Source organism: Oryctolagus cuniculus, chromosome 7 (genome assembly GCF_964237555.1).
Source record: "Oryctolagus cuniculus chromosome 7, mOryCun1.1, whole genome shotgun sequence".
NCBI classification, from domain to species: domain Eukaryota; kingdom Metazoa; phylum Chordata; class Mammalia; order Lagomorpha; family Leporidae; genus Oryctolagus; species Oryctolagus cuniculus.
Window position 1 is genome coordinate 41438141 of NC_091438.1, and position 17689 is coordinate 41455829.

At 45.3% G+C, this 17689-nt stretch overlaps 1 protein-coding gene across 1 annotated transcript in view; it reads left to right on the forward strand.

The window, feature by feature from the left end:
• The window catches only part of FCRL5 (Fc receptor like 5), a 50639-nt gene extending 33406 nt beyond the window's left edge, over positions 1 to 17233 (forward strand). The window contains exons 8-16 of the mRNA XM_008264266.4: positions 1909 to 2187; positions 6153 to 6431; positions 10257 to 10535; positions 10974 to 11090; positions 11723 to 11750; positions 12715 to 12797; positions 12984 to 13052; positions 15603 to 15634; positions 15710 to 17233. Of these exons, the coding sequence (XP_008262488.2) occupies positions 1909 to 2187; positions 6153 to 6431; positions 10257 to 10535; positions 10974 to 11090; positions 11723 to 11750; positions 12715 to 12797; positions 12984 to 13052; positions 15603 to 15634; positions 15710 to 15793 (1250 nt within the window). The 3' untranslated portion in view covers positions 15794 to 17233. The remainder of the gene's footprint in view (positions 1 to 1908; positions 2188 to 6152; positions 6432 to 10256; positions 10536 to 10973; positions 11091 to 11722; positions 11751 to 12714; positions 12798 to 12983; positions 13053 to 15602; positions 15635 to 15709) is intronic.
• The last annotated feature ends 456 nt before the right edge of the window (positions 17234 to 17689 follow it).

A 17689-nucleotide genomic window follows, 5' to 3' on the forward strand; every position in this document is an offset into this window, starting at 1 on the left:
AAGGCCTCTGAAATCATTACATAATAAAAGGAAAGAATTTATATAAAAGAAGAAGAAAAATTACTTTAAGAAACAGAAAACAATACCAAAGTCTTGTGGATAGTCCCCATATAATTAAACAAAGCATGGACTCCAAATAAAGCACAAGAAATAATTAAAAGAGATCAAATGATATATGATAAGGTATTGAGAAAAGATACCAAAAAATCTGGTAAAACTCTGGGGGATAAAAAAATAACAAAACTTGAATGAAATCCAAATTTCACGCAGTAATAATAGAATAGATGTCTCTAAAATCTGTTAATTGAATGAAGAATCCATTTGAGAAAATAATAGCGAATACAAATAGAAAATAAAATACAAGAAGAAAATACAGGCAGTAAGCTGTAGTATGGATATCAGACAATGGAGCTCTACCACATATGGATAATTAAATATCTTAAGTTAGCAAACCAAAGTAAAAAGAATTGTAACTATTGTAAACCACTGATACAGATTTTGAGACACAGGGTAATCAATGGTGAGTATTGTGATTACAGAATAGAAAGTAAATATTGTTGTAACATTGAAAATATAAAAAGGAATAAGGAAGAAAAATCAGTTGGCTGGAAGGAGAAGAAGAAATAAAAGAACAGTTATTTTCTCATGACTAATCTTTTGGTAGTTGGAAATAAAAAATAATTGACATTTTTTAAATTAATGATAAATTTCAAAACTCTTGTTTTGTAAATCACCTCTGAATACTTTATAGGCAGTACTCATCACTAAGGAGTTACCAAAATTCCATGGAAAACCAACCTAGTAGGCTGTAGAGTCACAAAGGACAAAATGGGTGAATTGTGCAAGTGGAGCAACTATAGATGGATAATAAGTAATAAAAATAAACCTCTACATTGATCTGCTCAGGGAGTAAGGAAACAGGAACTCTTACATAACGTTACTACAAGTATAAATTTGTCTAATCAACTTGGCATTATATATCTCCATTTAAAATATCCATATGCCTCATCCCAGAAATTCCATTAAGAATTTATCCTAGAAAATTCACGTATGAATGTACAATGATTTTTCCACAGGATTGTTCAAATCAGCACTATTTGAAATTTGAAACAATAATCTAAATATCCATCATTAGGGATTTGCTTAAATGTTATCATGGAAACCCTTTCAATTAAATCCTTTGTGATTGTTAAAAACAATCCAAAAATCATCAAGTTGTAAATTTTAAAGAATGCACTTTATTGTATGCATATTATACCTCAATAAAGTTTATTTCTTTTTTTTTTTTTTTTTTTTTTTGACAGGCAGAGTGGACAGTGAGAGAGAGAGACAGAGAGAAAGGTCTTCCTTTGCCGTTGGTTCACCCTCCAATGGCCGCCGCGGTGGGCGCGCTGTGGCCGGCGCACCGCACTGATCCGAAGCTGGGAGCCAGGTGCTTCTGGTCTCCCATGGGGTGCAGGGCCCAAGCACTTAGGCCATCCTCCACTGCACTCCTGGGCCACAGCAGAGAGTTTATTTTTTAAAGTGAATGGCAGAAATTTTTAAGTAATGACATAGAAAGATGCCTATGATGTGTTGCTAAGGGAAAAATTATGCTGTAGACCAGTGTGTTTATTGTGCTGCCATGTATGTGAGTTATTTATGTATTTATTTATGTGATTATGTGAGTGAACTTATACTTAGAGAAGATCTAAACAGTATCACCAAACACTCAATAGAAGTAATCTCAAGAAATTAAAATAAAGGAAATTGTAGAACTTCATATATTTTACTTTAAATGATTCTGTAGGATTTTATTGTGTGTGTGTGTGTGTGCGTGTGCGTGTGTGTGTAGTGAGGAGCTCTGTGTTTTTGTTTTTGTTTTTTTTTTTAAGATACTGGTGTCAACTAAGTCATTTCCTTCCTCAGTTCCAGTGTCTCGCCCTGTCCTCACCCTCAAGGCTCCCAGGACGAAGGCTGTGGTGGGGGATGTGGTGGAGCTGCACTGTGAGGCTATAAGAGGTTCCCCCCCAATCCTGTATAGATTTTATCAAGAGAATATCATCTTGTGGAGCATCTCAGCCTCCAATGGAGGAGGCGCATCCTTCAGCCTCTCCCTGACTGCAGAACATTCTGGAAACTATTCCTGTGAGGCTGACAATGGCCCAAGGACTCAGCACAGTGACACAGTGTCACTCAGTGTCACAGGTAAGTTGATCTTTCTAACTAGCAGCACAAGGAACAGATCATCTCACCCACTTTCCCCAGTAGCCAGGACTGGAGCTCAGTTTTCTCAGCCATTTAATATATGATGTTGCAACATGCCTTCTGCCAACATGATTTCTAACTGCGAGTCTGGGATTCTACATGTTCAGGAACTTGCACTTCATTCACTGTACCCTTCCACACCAAAATTCCCCCAACAAAAGATGAAAAGTTTTCCAAACACAAGCTGTAACCTGGTCAGCAGTTAACAGTAAGAAAGCTTTGAAGCTCATTGTGTCTCACCTCAGAAGATAGTTGGCCACAGTTTTCTCTGTCAATCATTAAAAAGCCAAACATTCCTATACTGACACTCAAATTTCTCTCTAGTTTCTCCTGCTACTGTCCCAGGGTGGTTTGAGGTCCCCACCCAGGAATATGATTCTCCTGCCTTCTTACATGCACTTGTTCCATTAAGCAATAGCCCTGTCTCCCACATTCCCTGGTCACTGGCTGACCTCCTGGTCATGCCCACTTTCTGTTTTTTTTTTTTTTTTTTTTTTTTTTTGGACAGGCAGAGTGGACAGTGAGAGAGAGACAGAGAGAAAGGTCTTCCTTTGCCGTTGGTTCACCCTCCAATGGCCGCCGCGGCCGGCGTGCTGCAGCCGGCGCACTGCCCTGATCCAATGGCAGGAGCCAGGTGCTTATCCTGGTCTCCCACGGGGTGCAGGGCCCAAGCACTTGGGCCATCCTCCACTGCACTCCCTGGCCACAGCAGAGAGCTGGCCTGGAAGAGGGGCAACCGGGACAGAATCCGGTGCCCTGACTGGAACTAGAACCCGGTGTGCCAGCGCCACAAGGTGGAGGATTAGCCTAGTGAGCCGCGGCACCGGCCTGTCATGCCCACTTTCAATGAAGACTTTAGCATCTCACTGTCTTCCTCGCTACCAGACATTCTGTCATCATCTCATGACTTGGATTTCCACATGTATGTCTCATTCAACACCATGCCCTGCCTTCCTCTTCGCATCAGTTACCTCTCCCACAAACACACACTACTCCATCTCCAAAATGAGTTTTAAGCACCTGTTATCTGACTACAATCTCCTATCCCTCTATGTTCTTCGACTCCTACTATCACTTTTTTTCATATCTCAATAGAACTCCCAGTTTATTACAACTTCTATATCCTCCCTAATCCATCAGACAATAACACTGTCAACTCCTACAACCAAACTAAGATCTATCTCTGTATCCATTTATTAGTTCTTGCCTATCCTTCCTGAGGTATGTAGGGGAGAACTCCACCCTTCATGTCACGTGAACATCTCCATCTGATCCCTAGATTCCATACTTTAATGCATTCTCAGAAATTCTACGACCTGCTATCCCTTTATCTCTGGCCCCCAACATCTCTTTCTTTGTAGCTACTTTCCATTGACATTTAACATGATATAGCTCTCCCCATCTAGGAAAAATTCCTCACTTAATCCCACTTATGCCTCCACCTCCTGCTCCACCATACCTAAACTTCCAGAAATACCTTTCCAGGCTTGCTCCATTTCTTCATTACTCACTAGATCCCAATACACTAGGTTCTTCTGACCTCTTTACCAAAATGGTTCTCATAGAGGCTACCCATGATCTCCATGGCTGTAAATCCAATGGCCATTTTCCATCACTCATCTTGCTTGATCTCGTAAAAATACTCCATACTGCTTAGCATTCCTTCCTTCTGGAAACCCTCCCTTCCTTGACTTCAGTCAATTCCATCCTATTGTGGTTCTTCTTTCTCCAGCCACTCCCTCTCAGTCCTTTTTACTGCTTCCTCCTGTTACAGACATCTTTAAGCACCAGCATCTTCCAGAACGTTGATCTGTACACACTTATCTACATTTTCTCTGGACAATCCTGAAAACATCATCTATAAATGGTCTGGACATCTATGAATAATTATACCTAAACTACTATCTCTAAATGGGACCCCTTATCTGCACATACTTCACTTCCATTCAAATATCTCAAAAGCTCATCACCTGAGTTTCTCTAAAACTGAACTCCTGACTTTCTCTTCTTTTTGTGACAGACACCTCTCCTCATTCAGACAGCACAAGACAGAAACGTAGGAGTCTTCTTTGACATTTCTCTCCCTCACTCCTCATACTCAGTTATTCATTAGTTGTTTTTGCTTCCTAAATATTTCTTGGATCTTTTTCTCTCTCTATCACTGCTATCCCAGTCAAATCCACCATTATTTCCAATTATTGCAATGCCACCTAACTGCCCACTATTCTTCAGTCCCAGTGAAGTCCATTTTGCAATACAAGGTCAGATGGTCTTTTAAAAGGACAAATTGGGTCACCTTACACCCCGGTATAAGTTGACTTACGACTTTCCATTGCTCTGTGAAGACAGATCAAAATCCTCAGCATGGCCAATGAAACTTTACCTAGCTCTCCTGCCTCCTATTTTACGACCCTATTCAGACTTTTCTACTGCTGCTGCCACCTTGCTTCAGTAGTTCATAGGGGCCAGTCTTCCTACTTTAGGGCCCTTGCATGTACTGGATCCCTCTTCACGTGGGGATTAATTTCAAATGTCACTTCATGAGGACACCTCCCCTGACTGACATATACTAGGTCAAATTCCAGTATTATACAATCCATTGCATCCTGTCCTTTGTTTTTATTAATTAGAAACATTTTTAAAGATTTATGTATTTATTTGAAAGGCAGAGTTACAGAGAGGCAGAGAGAGAGAGAGAGAGAGAGAGAGAGAGAGAGGTCTTCCATCCTCTGATTCACTCCCCAGAGAGCTATAACAGCCGGAGCCATGCCAATCCAAAGCCAGGAGCCAGGAGCTTCTTCTTGGTCTCCCATGTAAGGGCAGGGGCCCAAGGACTTGGGCCACCTTCTACTGCTTTCCCAGGCCATGGCAGAGAGCTGGATAGGCAGAGGAGCAGCCGGGACTAGAACCAGCGCCCATATGGGATGCCAGCACTGCAGGTGGTGGCTTTATCCACTACGCTACAGCGCCAGCCCCAATTAGCAACAGTTTAATTTTATGTTTGTATCTTTAATTGCTTCCTATCAGCAATTAATTTTTTTAATATTTATTTATTTATTTGAAAGACAGTTACAGAGAGACGTAGAGCCAGAAAGAGAGAGAGGATCTTCCATTCTGCTGGCTCACTCCCCAAATGACTTCAATGGCCAGAGCTGTGCTGATCCAAAGCCAGGAGCCATGAGCTTCCTCCAGGTCTTCCATGTGGGTACAGGGGCCAAAGGACTTGGACCATCTTCCACTTCTTTCCCAGGCCATAGCAGAGAGCTGAATCAGAAGTGAAGCAGCCAGGAATCAAACCACTGCCCATATGGGATGCCGGCACTGCATCCCACTGGGGCGTTAACCCACTGCGCCACAGCTCGGGCCCGCATCATCCCTTTTAGACTGTAAGCTCTATGAGGGCAGAGACTACATCTTTCTCACCATTGCATCTCCATCAGAGTCCTGTTACTTACTGATTATTCAATTAATATTTGATGAATGAACATAAGAATGAGCAAATAGATTGATCACTACTCATTCTCTAGTGGGCTTCATTTCTGAATCACGTCCCCAGCTATGTTAGCTATGAATCTCTCCTATTCCCGGTTTCCTTTTGCACTGATTTCTCCTTTTCCCCAGTTGTCCTTGGACTTCTCATAGGCCTAAGTTTCCGTTTAATCTTTGTTTTCAGACTCCTCAAATACACCTGAGTTTGTATATCCCAAAGTGTGTGTTTGTGTGTGTGTGTATCATTGCACTTAAGTTATTATTTCCTGAAACCTTAAAAAGTTATACCTTAGTTCTGAGTAATGTCACAAGATTCTTAAGGACCAAGAAAAATGGTTTTGTTCTGCTTGAAATGTATTTAATCGGGAGGAATATATTCCAGCAAAAGGAACTGACAATCGTTTTCCCTCCTTCAGTTCCAGTGTCTCGCCCTGTCCTCACCCTCAGGGCTCCGAGGGCCCAGGCTGTGGTGGGGGATGTGGTGGAGTTGCACTGTGAGGCCCACAGAGGCTCTCCCCCAATCCTGTACTTGTTTTATCATGAGGACGTCACCTTGGGAAACAGCTCAGCCCCCTCTGGAGGAGGAGCATCCTTCAACCTCTCCCTGACTGCAGAACATTCTGGAAACTACTCCTGTGAGGCCAACAATACAGTAGGAGCCCAGCAGAGTGAGATGGTGACACTCAAAGTCACAGGTAAGATGGCCCTGCCCACCAGCAGCACAGCCAAGAACTGACTGTGTCTTCTCTTCCCATCAGTTGAAAAGGGAGACACAGGGCTCTCCAGGGTTATTTGCTGGCATAGCAGCTCACATCTTTCATGCCTACAGTATAGAAAGTCTGGGGTCCTTCCTATGGTAGCTTTAAGGAACCCAGACTTCCACGGCTCAACAGGCTAATCCTCCGCCTAGCGGCGCCGGCACACCGGGTTCTAGTCCCGGTCGGGGCACCGGATTCTGTCCCGGTTGCCCCTCTTCCAGGCCAGCTTTCTGCTATGGCCCGGGAGGGCAGTGGAGGATGGCCCAAGTACTTGGGCCCTGCACCCCATGGGAGACCAGGAGAAGCACCTGGCTCCTGCCATCGGATCAGCGCGGTGCGCCGGCCGCAGCGCGCCAGCCGCGGCGGCCATTGGAGGGTGAACCAATGGCAAAGGAAGACCTTTCTCTCTGTCTCTCTCTCTCTCACTATCCACTCTGCCCCACAGGTCACATAGTCTTGAATATGATCCAATCTCGATAAAAATGCGAAGACTTTTCTAGAACATAGGCTACATCCTTTTTTTATTATTTGAAAGAAAACAGACAGGCAGACAGGGGATCTCTCATCTGTTTCTTCATCCCCCAATATCCACAGATAGCTTGGGCTAGGCCAGGTGGAAGCTAGGAGACTGGAACTCAATCCAGATCTCTCACGTGGGTAGCAGGGACTCAAGTACTTGAGTAATCACTTGCTGCCTCCAGAGTGTGCGTTAGTAGGAAGCTGGAATTGAAAGCAGTCAGAACTGAATCCCAGGCACTCCAATGGGGAAATCAGGCATCCCAAGATTAGCTGCTGCACCAAGTGCCCGTCCTAGACTATATTCTGATCTGAAATTATGATCCAGAAAAGAAATCAGAGAATTCTGAGTATAAGTTGCTGACTAAATCACTCCTTGTCTGGGTTCTTCTCTCATTGACTCCCAATAAGCCTCTACTCTCAAGGTTCTTTCATTACCAGGAAAATAAGCATTCCTTACATTTCCACAATAAAGTCTCTTGTTAATATTAGCTGTGTTATAGCCTTCCAGAAGAGAGACCCAGTGATCCTTAAAGCAAGAGACGCAAGTTACCAAGGCAGAGAAGGGGAGATCAGAATGGTATAGAATGGAAACAGTCACCTATCAATCAAATTCTCAAAGGTGTTCTTTATTCTCTTGCCATGAAGGGTAATAGCCAACACAAAATGCTTCTTGTGAGCTTTGCCTTTCTTTGGTGCTGGCCCTCTACAAAGCCAGATCTCGAAAATTTGTTTGGAGAGACCCGTATATAGCAAAACTCTGCCTAAGGCTATTAAGTTGAAGATTCTAAACCTGGCTCTGAAGATAAATAGTTGTATGACCTTATATTGACTTAAATTTCCTCACTCAAAGAATGGAAAAATCAGACAAGATAGAAGTCATGGTCATCCTCTGCTCTAGAATTCTGTGATTTGGGCAGACAGAGAATATGAGCATGCAGTCTCAAATGTTCCTGGAAGTAAATGGGCAAAAGGATAAGTTGGTTGTCCCTGCTCCTGAGTACATCCCAGAGATCATGCAATGATATGCAAACACTCTGAGTAACATAAGCAAAGTATAGACTCTTATTCTTAGTGCCCTCTTGGGCCTATGTTTATCCCAGGAATAAAGACAAACTTAAATGAGCAGGTTGATTCAAGAATGCTAGCCCAGGATCCAGAATCTCACCAAGGTGACCAGTGTGGCCATTTCTGTGGCATACAGAAGGTGACATGATTTCTGATTTGATTCTTCCCATTCAGCTAGCTCATTCTTCTTCCCTCATCAGCAACATCTGCTTCTGCCAATTTTCCTGAGACTCACAGGAACTATTGTCACATACATTTCACACTTACCTCTTAGATTCCCCCATACAGGCACGTGCCAGTGACCAAGTACTGCTTCCTCTCTCCCTACAACAATAAACCAGCACATCATAGCTTCTACACACTACATCCATGATCTTCTGCTCACCTCCCTTCTTTGTTTCTATGATTTCCTTGTGAAAATGTATGTTGTTTCTAATGCTACTGTTATCACAACTGAAATGCTTATTGAGCAGCCTGGATGGATGAATTGTGTTTGAGCTCTGGAACTACAACATGACTCCTGGAGAATAAGAACCATCGGGAAAAAAGGACATCTCTCATTATCATGTTTAGCAACGTCACTATCATCAACACTCTGGGTCCTCATCAAGTGGCGGGCCCTGGGCTTACTGCTTGACAATCGATGTCTCATTTAATCAGTAACCTATTCCTCTGAGGGTTCCCAGTTTTCAGAAGAGGAAACTGAAGCATAGAGAGATGAAGTAGCTCTCAGTCGCAAGCAGCAATGGTAAATCCAGATTGAAGCATAGCCCTATCCAACTCTCAACATTAAACTGTGTCACCACATTCCTTCATCCTTCATGGCTATATTTTAACAAAACATTTTAGCCTTTAATAATTTATTATTCTGAAATAATACATAAATCTTGATGATAAAGTTTCAAATGGTATAAAAGAGACAATGTTAAAAAAAATAAATGTGTATGCACAGGCACTGTGGCACAGTGTATTAAGCAGACACTTACAATGCTGGCATCCCCACATCAGAACTCTGGTTTAAGTCACAGTTACTCCACTTCCGATTTATCTCCCTGCTAATGCATCTGAGAAAGCAGCAGAAGATGGCCCAAGTACTTGGACCTCTGAGAAAGCAGCAGAAGATGGCCCAAGTACTTGGACCTCTGCCACCTACATAGGAAACTCGGATGGAGTTCCAGACTCCTGATTTTGGCCTGGCCAGCCCTGGATGTTGTGGTCATTTAGGAGTGAACCAGTAGAGGAAAGATGTATCCCTTGTATTTCTCTCTGTCTCTCTGTCTCTCTCTCTCTGTCTGTCTCTCTCTACCTTTAAAATAAATAAAACAAATCTTCTAAAAATATAAAATAAATAAAAATCTCTTTTACCTGTTGATGTACCCTTGATATCCATATACTTCCCAAACCCCAGACATGACCACTGTTAACTGTTTCATGTATATTCTTCTATAAATAGTCTACAAACATAAAGGCACAGAATTGTTATTACAAAACTAGAATATTACACAATTTGCAGTTGTCTCTTAAAACTAAATCTTTCCTTTAGTTTAAAAGTACAACTTGGATAGCTTTCTTATTTCATTACCTTGTCTAGTTTTTGTTGTTGTTGTTGTCATTTAAAAGGCTATAATTGAAATCCTTTCAAAATATCTTAGCATATTTTATGCCACCATCTCTAAAGGTGATGAACCTAGAAGTAGACTTAGCAGGTCAAAGTTTATGCACATTTTAAATTAGGTAAATATTGCCAAATCGCCATTCAAGGCAAGGTCTTATATTTGCATTCCTACTTACAGCAAGATGCCTGATAATCTACAATCTCATCAGTGATATATGAGTCTAATTAAGCTTTGCCAGTGTGATGGATGGGAAAAGAATAGTACCTTATGGTTGCTGAATATATTGAATATATTTCATTTGCATTAAAGATGAGACTCTTTCTTTCTATGCATTTTTAGTTATTTGAGGTTTTCAGTGATTCATATGCTTTTACACTCTTCTATTGGGTACTTTTTGTACTTCAACAGCTATTTACAGATCAAGGTAACTAATTTTGTCTATCACTTGTATTCCACTCTAGTTTCCAACACTGAGATCTTTTTCGTTTTGCTTGTAATACATATTTTTCCTTTGTGAATATGTTAAAAGTAGAAATTATGGTGTACTTTTTGTCTTCCTCAGTTCCAGTGTCTCGCCCTGTCCTCGCCCTCAGGGTCCTTAGGGCCCAGGTTGTGGTGGGGGACGTGGTGGAGCTGCACTGTGAGACCCCAAGAGGCTCTCCCCCAATCCTGTACCGGTTTTATCACGAGGATGTCACCCTGGGAAACAGCTCAGCCCCCTCTGGAGGAGGAGCCGCCTTCAACCTCTCCCTGACCACAGAACATTCTGGAAACTACTCCTGTGAGGCTGACAATGGCGTGGGGGCCCAGCGCAGTGAGGTGGTGACACTCTCCATCTCAGGTAAGTTTCTTATGCTCGGCCACAGATGTGGACAAACAGAACCTCCAAGGAAACTGGAAATGCACACGATGCCGGAGGAGAGTTCTTCCCAGGGGCAGCAGGCAGAGCTGCTGGCTCTCCAGACTGTTTCTGAAGTGTTTCCAAAGCAATGGTTCTCGAGAAGGAAGACGAGGGCAAAGGACAATCCTGAATTCAGAGCTCATCAACCAGCTCATCTTTCCCCACTGACCACAGCCCCTCCTGCCCATCAGCCACACCCAGACAGAGATGAGCTCACGCAGAAAGATGGGGGCCACTTCCTGTGCCACACAGCATCCTCTCAGCCCCAGATCCATGGTCACCTAAGGTTATGTTCTCTCCCAGGCCCAGTCATCAGCTTCAGGGGCGAGAGGTATTCATGCCTCTCCCTCTGGCTTATGCATTGGGTCTCCTCCTCAGGGCTGACTGAGAACAGAAGTGGTCCTGTTGCCACAGGAGTCACCGGGGCACTGCTCAGCATAGCTGGTCTCGCTGCAGGGGCCCTGCTGTTCCATTGCTGGCTCTCAAGAAAAACAGGTACGCAACTCCCTGCATATCTCTGTCTGAACCCATGCCCTACCTAACTCCATTCCTATCTCCATTCTCCTCCCCTTCCATCCCATGCTCCTGCCCCTCCCCTTCTGGGTCCCTGAGAATTCCTTCTTATGGAATGTAAAGTTGCCAAAACAACCCTGTTAAGTGGAAGATGCCCTGCTGAAATGTAGTGTATCCAACCTTGTAAACTGCAGCATCTCCCTTGCTACCCTCCCAAGACTCCCAAACAATGGAAAGAGGAGGGAATGACAGAGAAATAAAAGTGAAAACAGAGAGCAAATGGGGTTGGGTAACTTACTAATTTTTTTAAATGTATGAAATTTTTATAGCTAATCAAGTCTATTTTGCTGCTTTCAGCCATCAGTTATTATCCTTTAAAACTCCAGGTTGAAGGATTATGGTCTGTGGACTCCCCTTCCACATTATAATTATGCCCTCTGGAGGGCAGGGCCCATGGTTTTGTCCAATCAGCTACCTCCCTTGAACCTAGCAAAGAAAGTTCAGGTTTCTGTGACAGCAACTCCTGGCACTTTCTAGGTGAGACTCCTGGGAGGTTTGCACCTGGAAAGGATCTCCTTTTCATGAATCCAATGCTCATCTGCTTTCTTTTTCAGAGAGAAAACCTGCCCCTAATCCCTCCAGGTAAGACAGGGCTGTATTCCTGGGTTGTTAATGAAATGGAATTGAATCGATTATCACCAAGAACACAGTTTCTGCTGCAGGTTGCTAGGTGGGTTCCATCCACTTCGTGTTGTCACTGCCCTTGGGGATACCTCAAGAAAATGACCAGGACTTTTTACCCACCCCCATAGCCATTGAGGCCTTCTCCTCATATCAAGTGTTAGTTGCTTTTTCCTTTATCAACTCACCTCCTTGTACCATTGTTGCCTTGGCTGATTGAGTGACCACTATGACCATTGAATCCATCCATGTCTTGAGATGATTTAGCTTAATCAGCCTGGAAAGCTCTAGACTTGGTCAATCCAATTAACATCTCTTCTAATGACAGCCAGAAGGAGAAAGTTAAATCCTTGTACATACAGAAAGGGCATTCTGGCAGCAAAATGTTGTGCCTATGAAGAAGGGGCCTCCATCTTGGATCTTGAAGGCTGCCTTTAAGAGCCACACTACAGCCAACAAACTACCCCTGGGCAAGCTCGTGGTAGCAGTATCCAAACCATGCTGAGCTCCTCTGGGCCTCTCTGTTTACTGATTTCTTTGGGACCTTGATCTTTTTGAGAGTGCAGGCTCTGGAGCCAGGTCTGGATCTTGGCTTTCCTCCTGACTAGTTACATGATCTTGGCAAGTCACTTCACCTTGTAGAATCTCCATTTCTTTCACCTATAAAACAGGTATAAAATTGAGCAAACGGTGTTGTTATAAGCATTAGCTCTGTGCTTGTTACATCCCAAGAGGCCATAAAAATCTGGAAGTATAGATATTACTTTATCATGATTCATAATGCAAACTCATAGACCAGTTGTTATGCACTCTGTATCTCCAGGTTTGGCAGCCACCCTGTGTAAAAAACTCAGTAACTGCCAGTGATCCCTATAGCTACTTTGCCAGGATTTCTGGGAAACATCCACGTTTCTGTGTCTTACAGGAACTCTTCAGACTCAGACACCCAAGAGCCCACTTACCACAATGTACCAGCCTGGATAGAACTACAGCCAGTGTACAGTAATGGTGAGGACCACAAACCCTGTTTTGGCAGGAGCTGCAGAGTTGGGGCAGGAGATGAAAAGGGACTGTGCAGAGGTCTGGAAGGATGTGGTCTTTCTAGAGAACAAACTCTGATTGGGGGTGGAGGAAGAAGTCAGGAAAGAGGCAAGAAGCTTAGCATCCTCTGAAACATCAACTTTTTTTTCTAAGTAAATCCTAGAGGAAGTGACGTGGTTTACACAGAAGTATGGAGAATCCAAGGGGAAACCAAACCCACAGGTAAGGCCTGAGAAAGTCTGTTCTAATCAAACCTCAGCTTTGACAGCCTGCTGCCATGTAGCTCAGTCTCCACCCCCACCCCCTCAGCAGGTCTGGGCCAACAAGTCACAGAGCCGCCCCTCACACTGGGCTTCTTGTGCTATGCTGCCTGGGATTAATCCAAGCCCACCATGCACCACTGCACTCTCCATTCTCTGAAGGTGGCCCCAACATAACCTGAGTAACAAAACCGCCTCCCTGGGCAGCCACTAACTGCTCAGAGCTTCAGTGTTCCCAGCTGTAAATGGACTGGGACTATCATTCCCTTAGTCAGTTTGGTCTGCTATAAGAGAATACCATAGACTGTGTGGCTTAAAGAACAAACTTATTTTTCATAGTTCTAAATCCTAGAAGTCCAAGATCAAGATGCCAGCACTGTAAGGTTTTTGTCAAGGGCCATCTTCTTGGTTTGCAGGAAGAGATGCCCCCTTTCAATGTCCAAACATGGCAGAGAAAGAGATCAGATCAGTTCTCTCTCTCTCTCTCTCTCTCTCATCTCATCTCATGTTGTCTCATTTTATCGAATCACATCATGGCCTAATTGCCTCCCAAAGGCCCCACCTTCAAATACCAACACACTGGGTGTTAGAGCTTCAGTACACAAATTTAGAGAGGGACACAGCTATCTGGTCCATAACATTTACCTACCTACCATTAGTTTTCTTTTTTTATTTGACAGGTAGAGTTATAGACAGTGAGAGAGAGAGACAGAGAGAAAGGTCTTCCTTCCGTTGGTTCACTCCCCAAATGATCACTATGGCCGGCGCTGCGCCCATCCGAAGCCAGGAGCCAGGTGCTTCTTCTGGTCTCCCATATGGGTGCAGGGGCCAGAGCACTTGGGCCATCCCCCACCGTCCTCCTGGGCCACAGCAGAGAGCTGGACTGGAAGAGGAGCAACTGGGACTAGAACCCGGTGCCCACATGGGATGCCAGTGCCGTAGGCAGAGGATTAGCCAAGTGAGCCACAGTGCTGGCCCCCTACCATTAGTTTTCTACTTCTGCTGTGACAGATTACCACAAATTTGGCAGGATTAAAACATACAAAATATTCCATCTCAGTAGGTCAAAAGTCAGACACTGTCTCACTTGGTTAAAGTCAAGGTGTTGGGAGAGTTGCATTCCTTACTGGAGAATCCAGGGGTGAATGTGCTTCTTGCTTTTTCTAGCTTCTGCAGGCCACTCCCTTCCCTCAGCCCAAGTCCCTCCTCCATCTTCAAAGCTGCTCTCTAACCCTGCTTCCATATTCCTCTGACCACAGCTGGGAAAATGCTCCAATTTCAGGGACTCACATTATTTTATTGGGTCCACCTGGATAATCTAGAACACTCTTCAAAGATCACATGTGAAATGTCCTCTTTTCCATCTAAGGTGGCATAGTCACAGGTTCCAGGGAATAGAACATGCACACCTTTGGGGGGACATTACCCCGGCTACCACACAATCTCTTAGTGTCATTCTGAGCATTACATGAGGAAACAGATGTGGGAATGTTGTGAAAACAGCAGAGTGCTGAACAACTGTGGCATGTCCAGATGCTGGCAGTCCAGCTGTGTCATCAGTTGTCACTCCTGGCAGGTGGTCTGCAGCGAGGGAATCCAGGCACGGGCTTTCCTCTCTAATTTTGCTTCATAAAAAGCACTGTACAAGTTTTGCCAATCTCTTCTATGAAGACCAGAGCATTGTGTCTGTGCCCATTCTTGGTTCTATAGCATCACTCTAACAGTTAGGAACTCATTCTCACTTACAACTCCCTTTGGGGAGAACACAGACAAGGAAACTGAGGCATGGGCACCTTAAATCACTTTCCTGAAGCCACATTACTAGTAAATCACACTTCTAAGTGCTACAAATAAACAAACACATGAGATATATTATATATGTACCTGTACTGGGTTGTGTGTGTGTGTGTGTGTGTGTGTGTGTGTGGAAAGAGAGAGAGAACTGTACCATATATGGAACCTTATAGACATATGAGGGGACGATTTATTTATAGCACCCAGATCCCTAACTGGCACATAGAAATTGTTCAGTACATGATAGATGATAGGAAATTACACATACACAAACATAAACACGCACGTAGGTATAAACTCAGGTATCGTTACAGTAACCCTACAGGCAGATGATACGGCTTTTCCCGTCACACAGCTAAGACAACTGAGGTGGATGTCCCAGAGGTGGCAAGGTAGCCTGGGCCCCGAGCCTGCCTGTAAAAGAGGCACCAGGCCCCACTACCTCTGCGGTGTGCAGAGACGAATCTGTGATGAAAGAACCGATGAGACACAACATAAATGCCTTTCTTCTGTGAGGCCCCGGGCAGCTGAGAACAGTGAGCAGAGCGCAAGGGGATGTTGCAGGGAGGGCTGGGCAGTGCTGTGAGGCTGGGGAGGGAAGGATGAGGCAGCTGCAGCAGCGAGAGGACCGGGGGAGTGGCCGACAGGGTGAGGGCGGCACCGAGCTGTGGGGAGAGCTCCGAGAAGCCACAGCTGAGCACTTCCCTTCTCTCCACAGCGCCCTCTGCACCTGCGCTCCTCGGGAACAAGGTGAGTGTCCCGCCACAGGTGGCCTCGCCCGTGGACATGCAGCTCTGGCCTCACACATGTGCTTTCTCCTCCAAGGATTCCGGTGTCATCTACTCCCAGGTGAAGGGGGCCTCCGCCTCCAGGCCCCAGCTCTTGACCTCCTCGGCCCCTCACAGATGAGTCTACACATCACCCAACCACTGTCTCATCTTCTGCTCCCAACATTGCCCCTGGGGGAGAGGACGCCCTGAAAGGGAAGATGTGGAAGACCCCAGACACATCCCATGACCACCGTGTCCAGTGCCCGTGCTCTCAGCCTGAGCAGAGCCAGGGCCCGGCAGGTCTCCGTCTGTCTCCCAGACTACAGCTCTGCCTGGCCAGAGTCTTACTCCCAACAAGGGATGCACTGTGTCTCCTGGCTCCCTTAGGGGGCTTCAGCTTTGGTTGCTATTCCAGGCCCTGCTTTTATACATACCCCACCATCTCTCCATGAAGACTGAACCTCCACTCCAACACAGAGCTGCTGCTCTTAGTAGGTGTATTTCTGATCACCATCAGTCCTTGGGGCTGCTGTGGTGCTCAGCTACGTGGGAGACACACATGCCAGCAACACTGAGCTGAGCCTCTCATGGTTCTCCCCATAGTAGGGCTGGATTTCTCCCTTCTCCACTCTACAAGTCTGAAGTCAGCGCCCGACGCCAGGATGATGTCCATGTGCCAGTCAAGTGCGTGGATTTCACATCCCAGGCCCAGGTCCTTCCCTTCCTGCCAAAAGTAACTGAGCAAAGTCAAGGCAGGAGGACCAGGGATGCAGACAGGATGCCCTCTGGAGTAGAGAAGGTGCTTGGTTACTATTGAATGAGTGAGTGAATGAATGAATCAATGAGGAAGACACTATAAGTAGGTACACTGGAATTTGATCCAGTGTGCTCCCTTGGAAATCCAGGGGGCACACCAGAAAAAAACCGTTCAGCAGGAAGGAGGGTCACTCAAACCATAATGTGCTTGTGGATCTCCTGGGGAGCTGGTGAAAACGCGGACTCTGATTCAGTGGGACTGGGGAGAGCCTGAGACTGCACTGTGAACAAGCTCCCGGCAGAGGCTGATGCTGTCGGTCCAGGGGCTCTAGCGAGAGACACCTGCGGAGAAGACAGGCGGGCTCTGCTGTGCTCTGCTAACTCCTTCACAGGATCACACAGCTCCACCCTGAGCCTTCCTCTGGCCAGGGAACCACCAGCTGCCCTTGCTGAGAGAGCTTCTCTGTGGCACACTGGGTAGCTGCCACCCCTTGATTCCCACCCCCTCACCCCTCTCAGGCCTCACACTTTCCCATGAGAAGAGTACATGAATACACACCCCTTAGCCCTTTCCATTCAAAGCTGTCCTCTCCCACGTCTGAGCCCCGGGATGCTCTGTTCCACACCTATGATGTCTGTCGCACCTTATCTCGATCTCTGCCCCAGCGGATGGTTACAGCGGGCATCATGTCTAACCTCGTTGCCCTGAAATAAAATCCTGCCTGGGATGCTCAAGACCATCACCCACATCTCCAGCCTCCCCATTGCTGCCCCGGGTGGAGGGTGCGCCTCTCTATTCCCCAGCACAGCCTTTTTCCCCAGCCACTGCCACCTGCTGGAATCTTGCTGCTTCTACAAGCGCCAGGTCAACTGTCAGCCCTCACCAGCATTCAAGTTTCTCCTTTGGACTCCCACAGCACTTTGGCACGGTGAGACTTGGAATCACCTATAGCTCAAACTAGGAGAGAGCTTAGAGTATATTATGAGGCCAATCCTAATTTGCAGTTGGGAATGGACAACCAGAGAAAAGAAGCTGTATTTGAAAGTCACACAATCCATCGGTAGCAAAACCAACACTGAAATAAACCCAGGGGCTCTGACCCCCAGGGCCGTGTTTTGTCCTCTACATCACTCCCTATTACAGAAATATATGTCTTTCTCTGTTTCCCCAACAAGGGTGACAGCAAAAGTCCACTACATGTATATGAGGGGTCTTCATGGAAAATACATAGTATAAAAAAAAAACCTGCAGGGGTTTAAAATTTTTGCACCAAAAAAA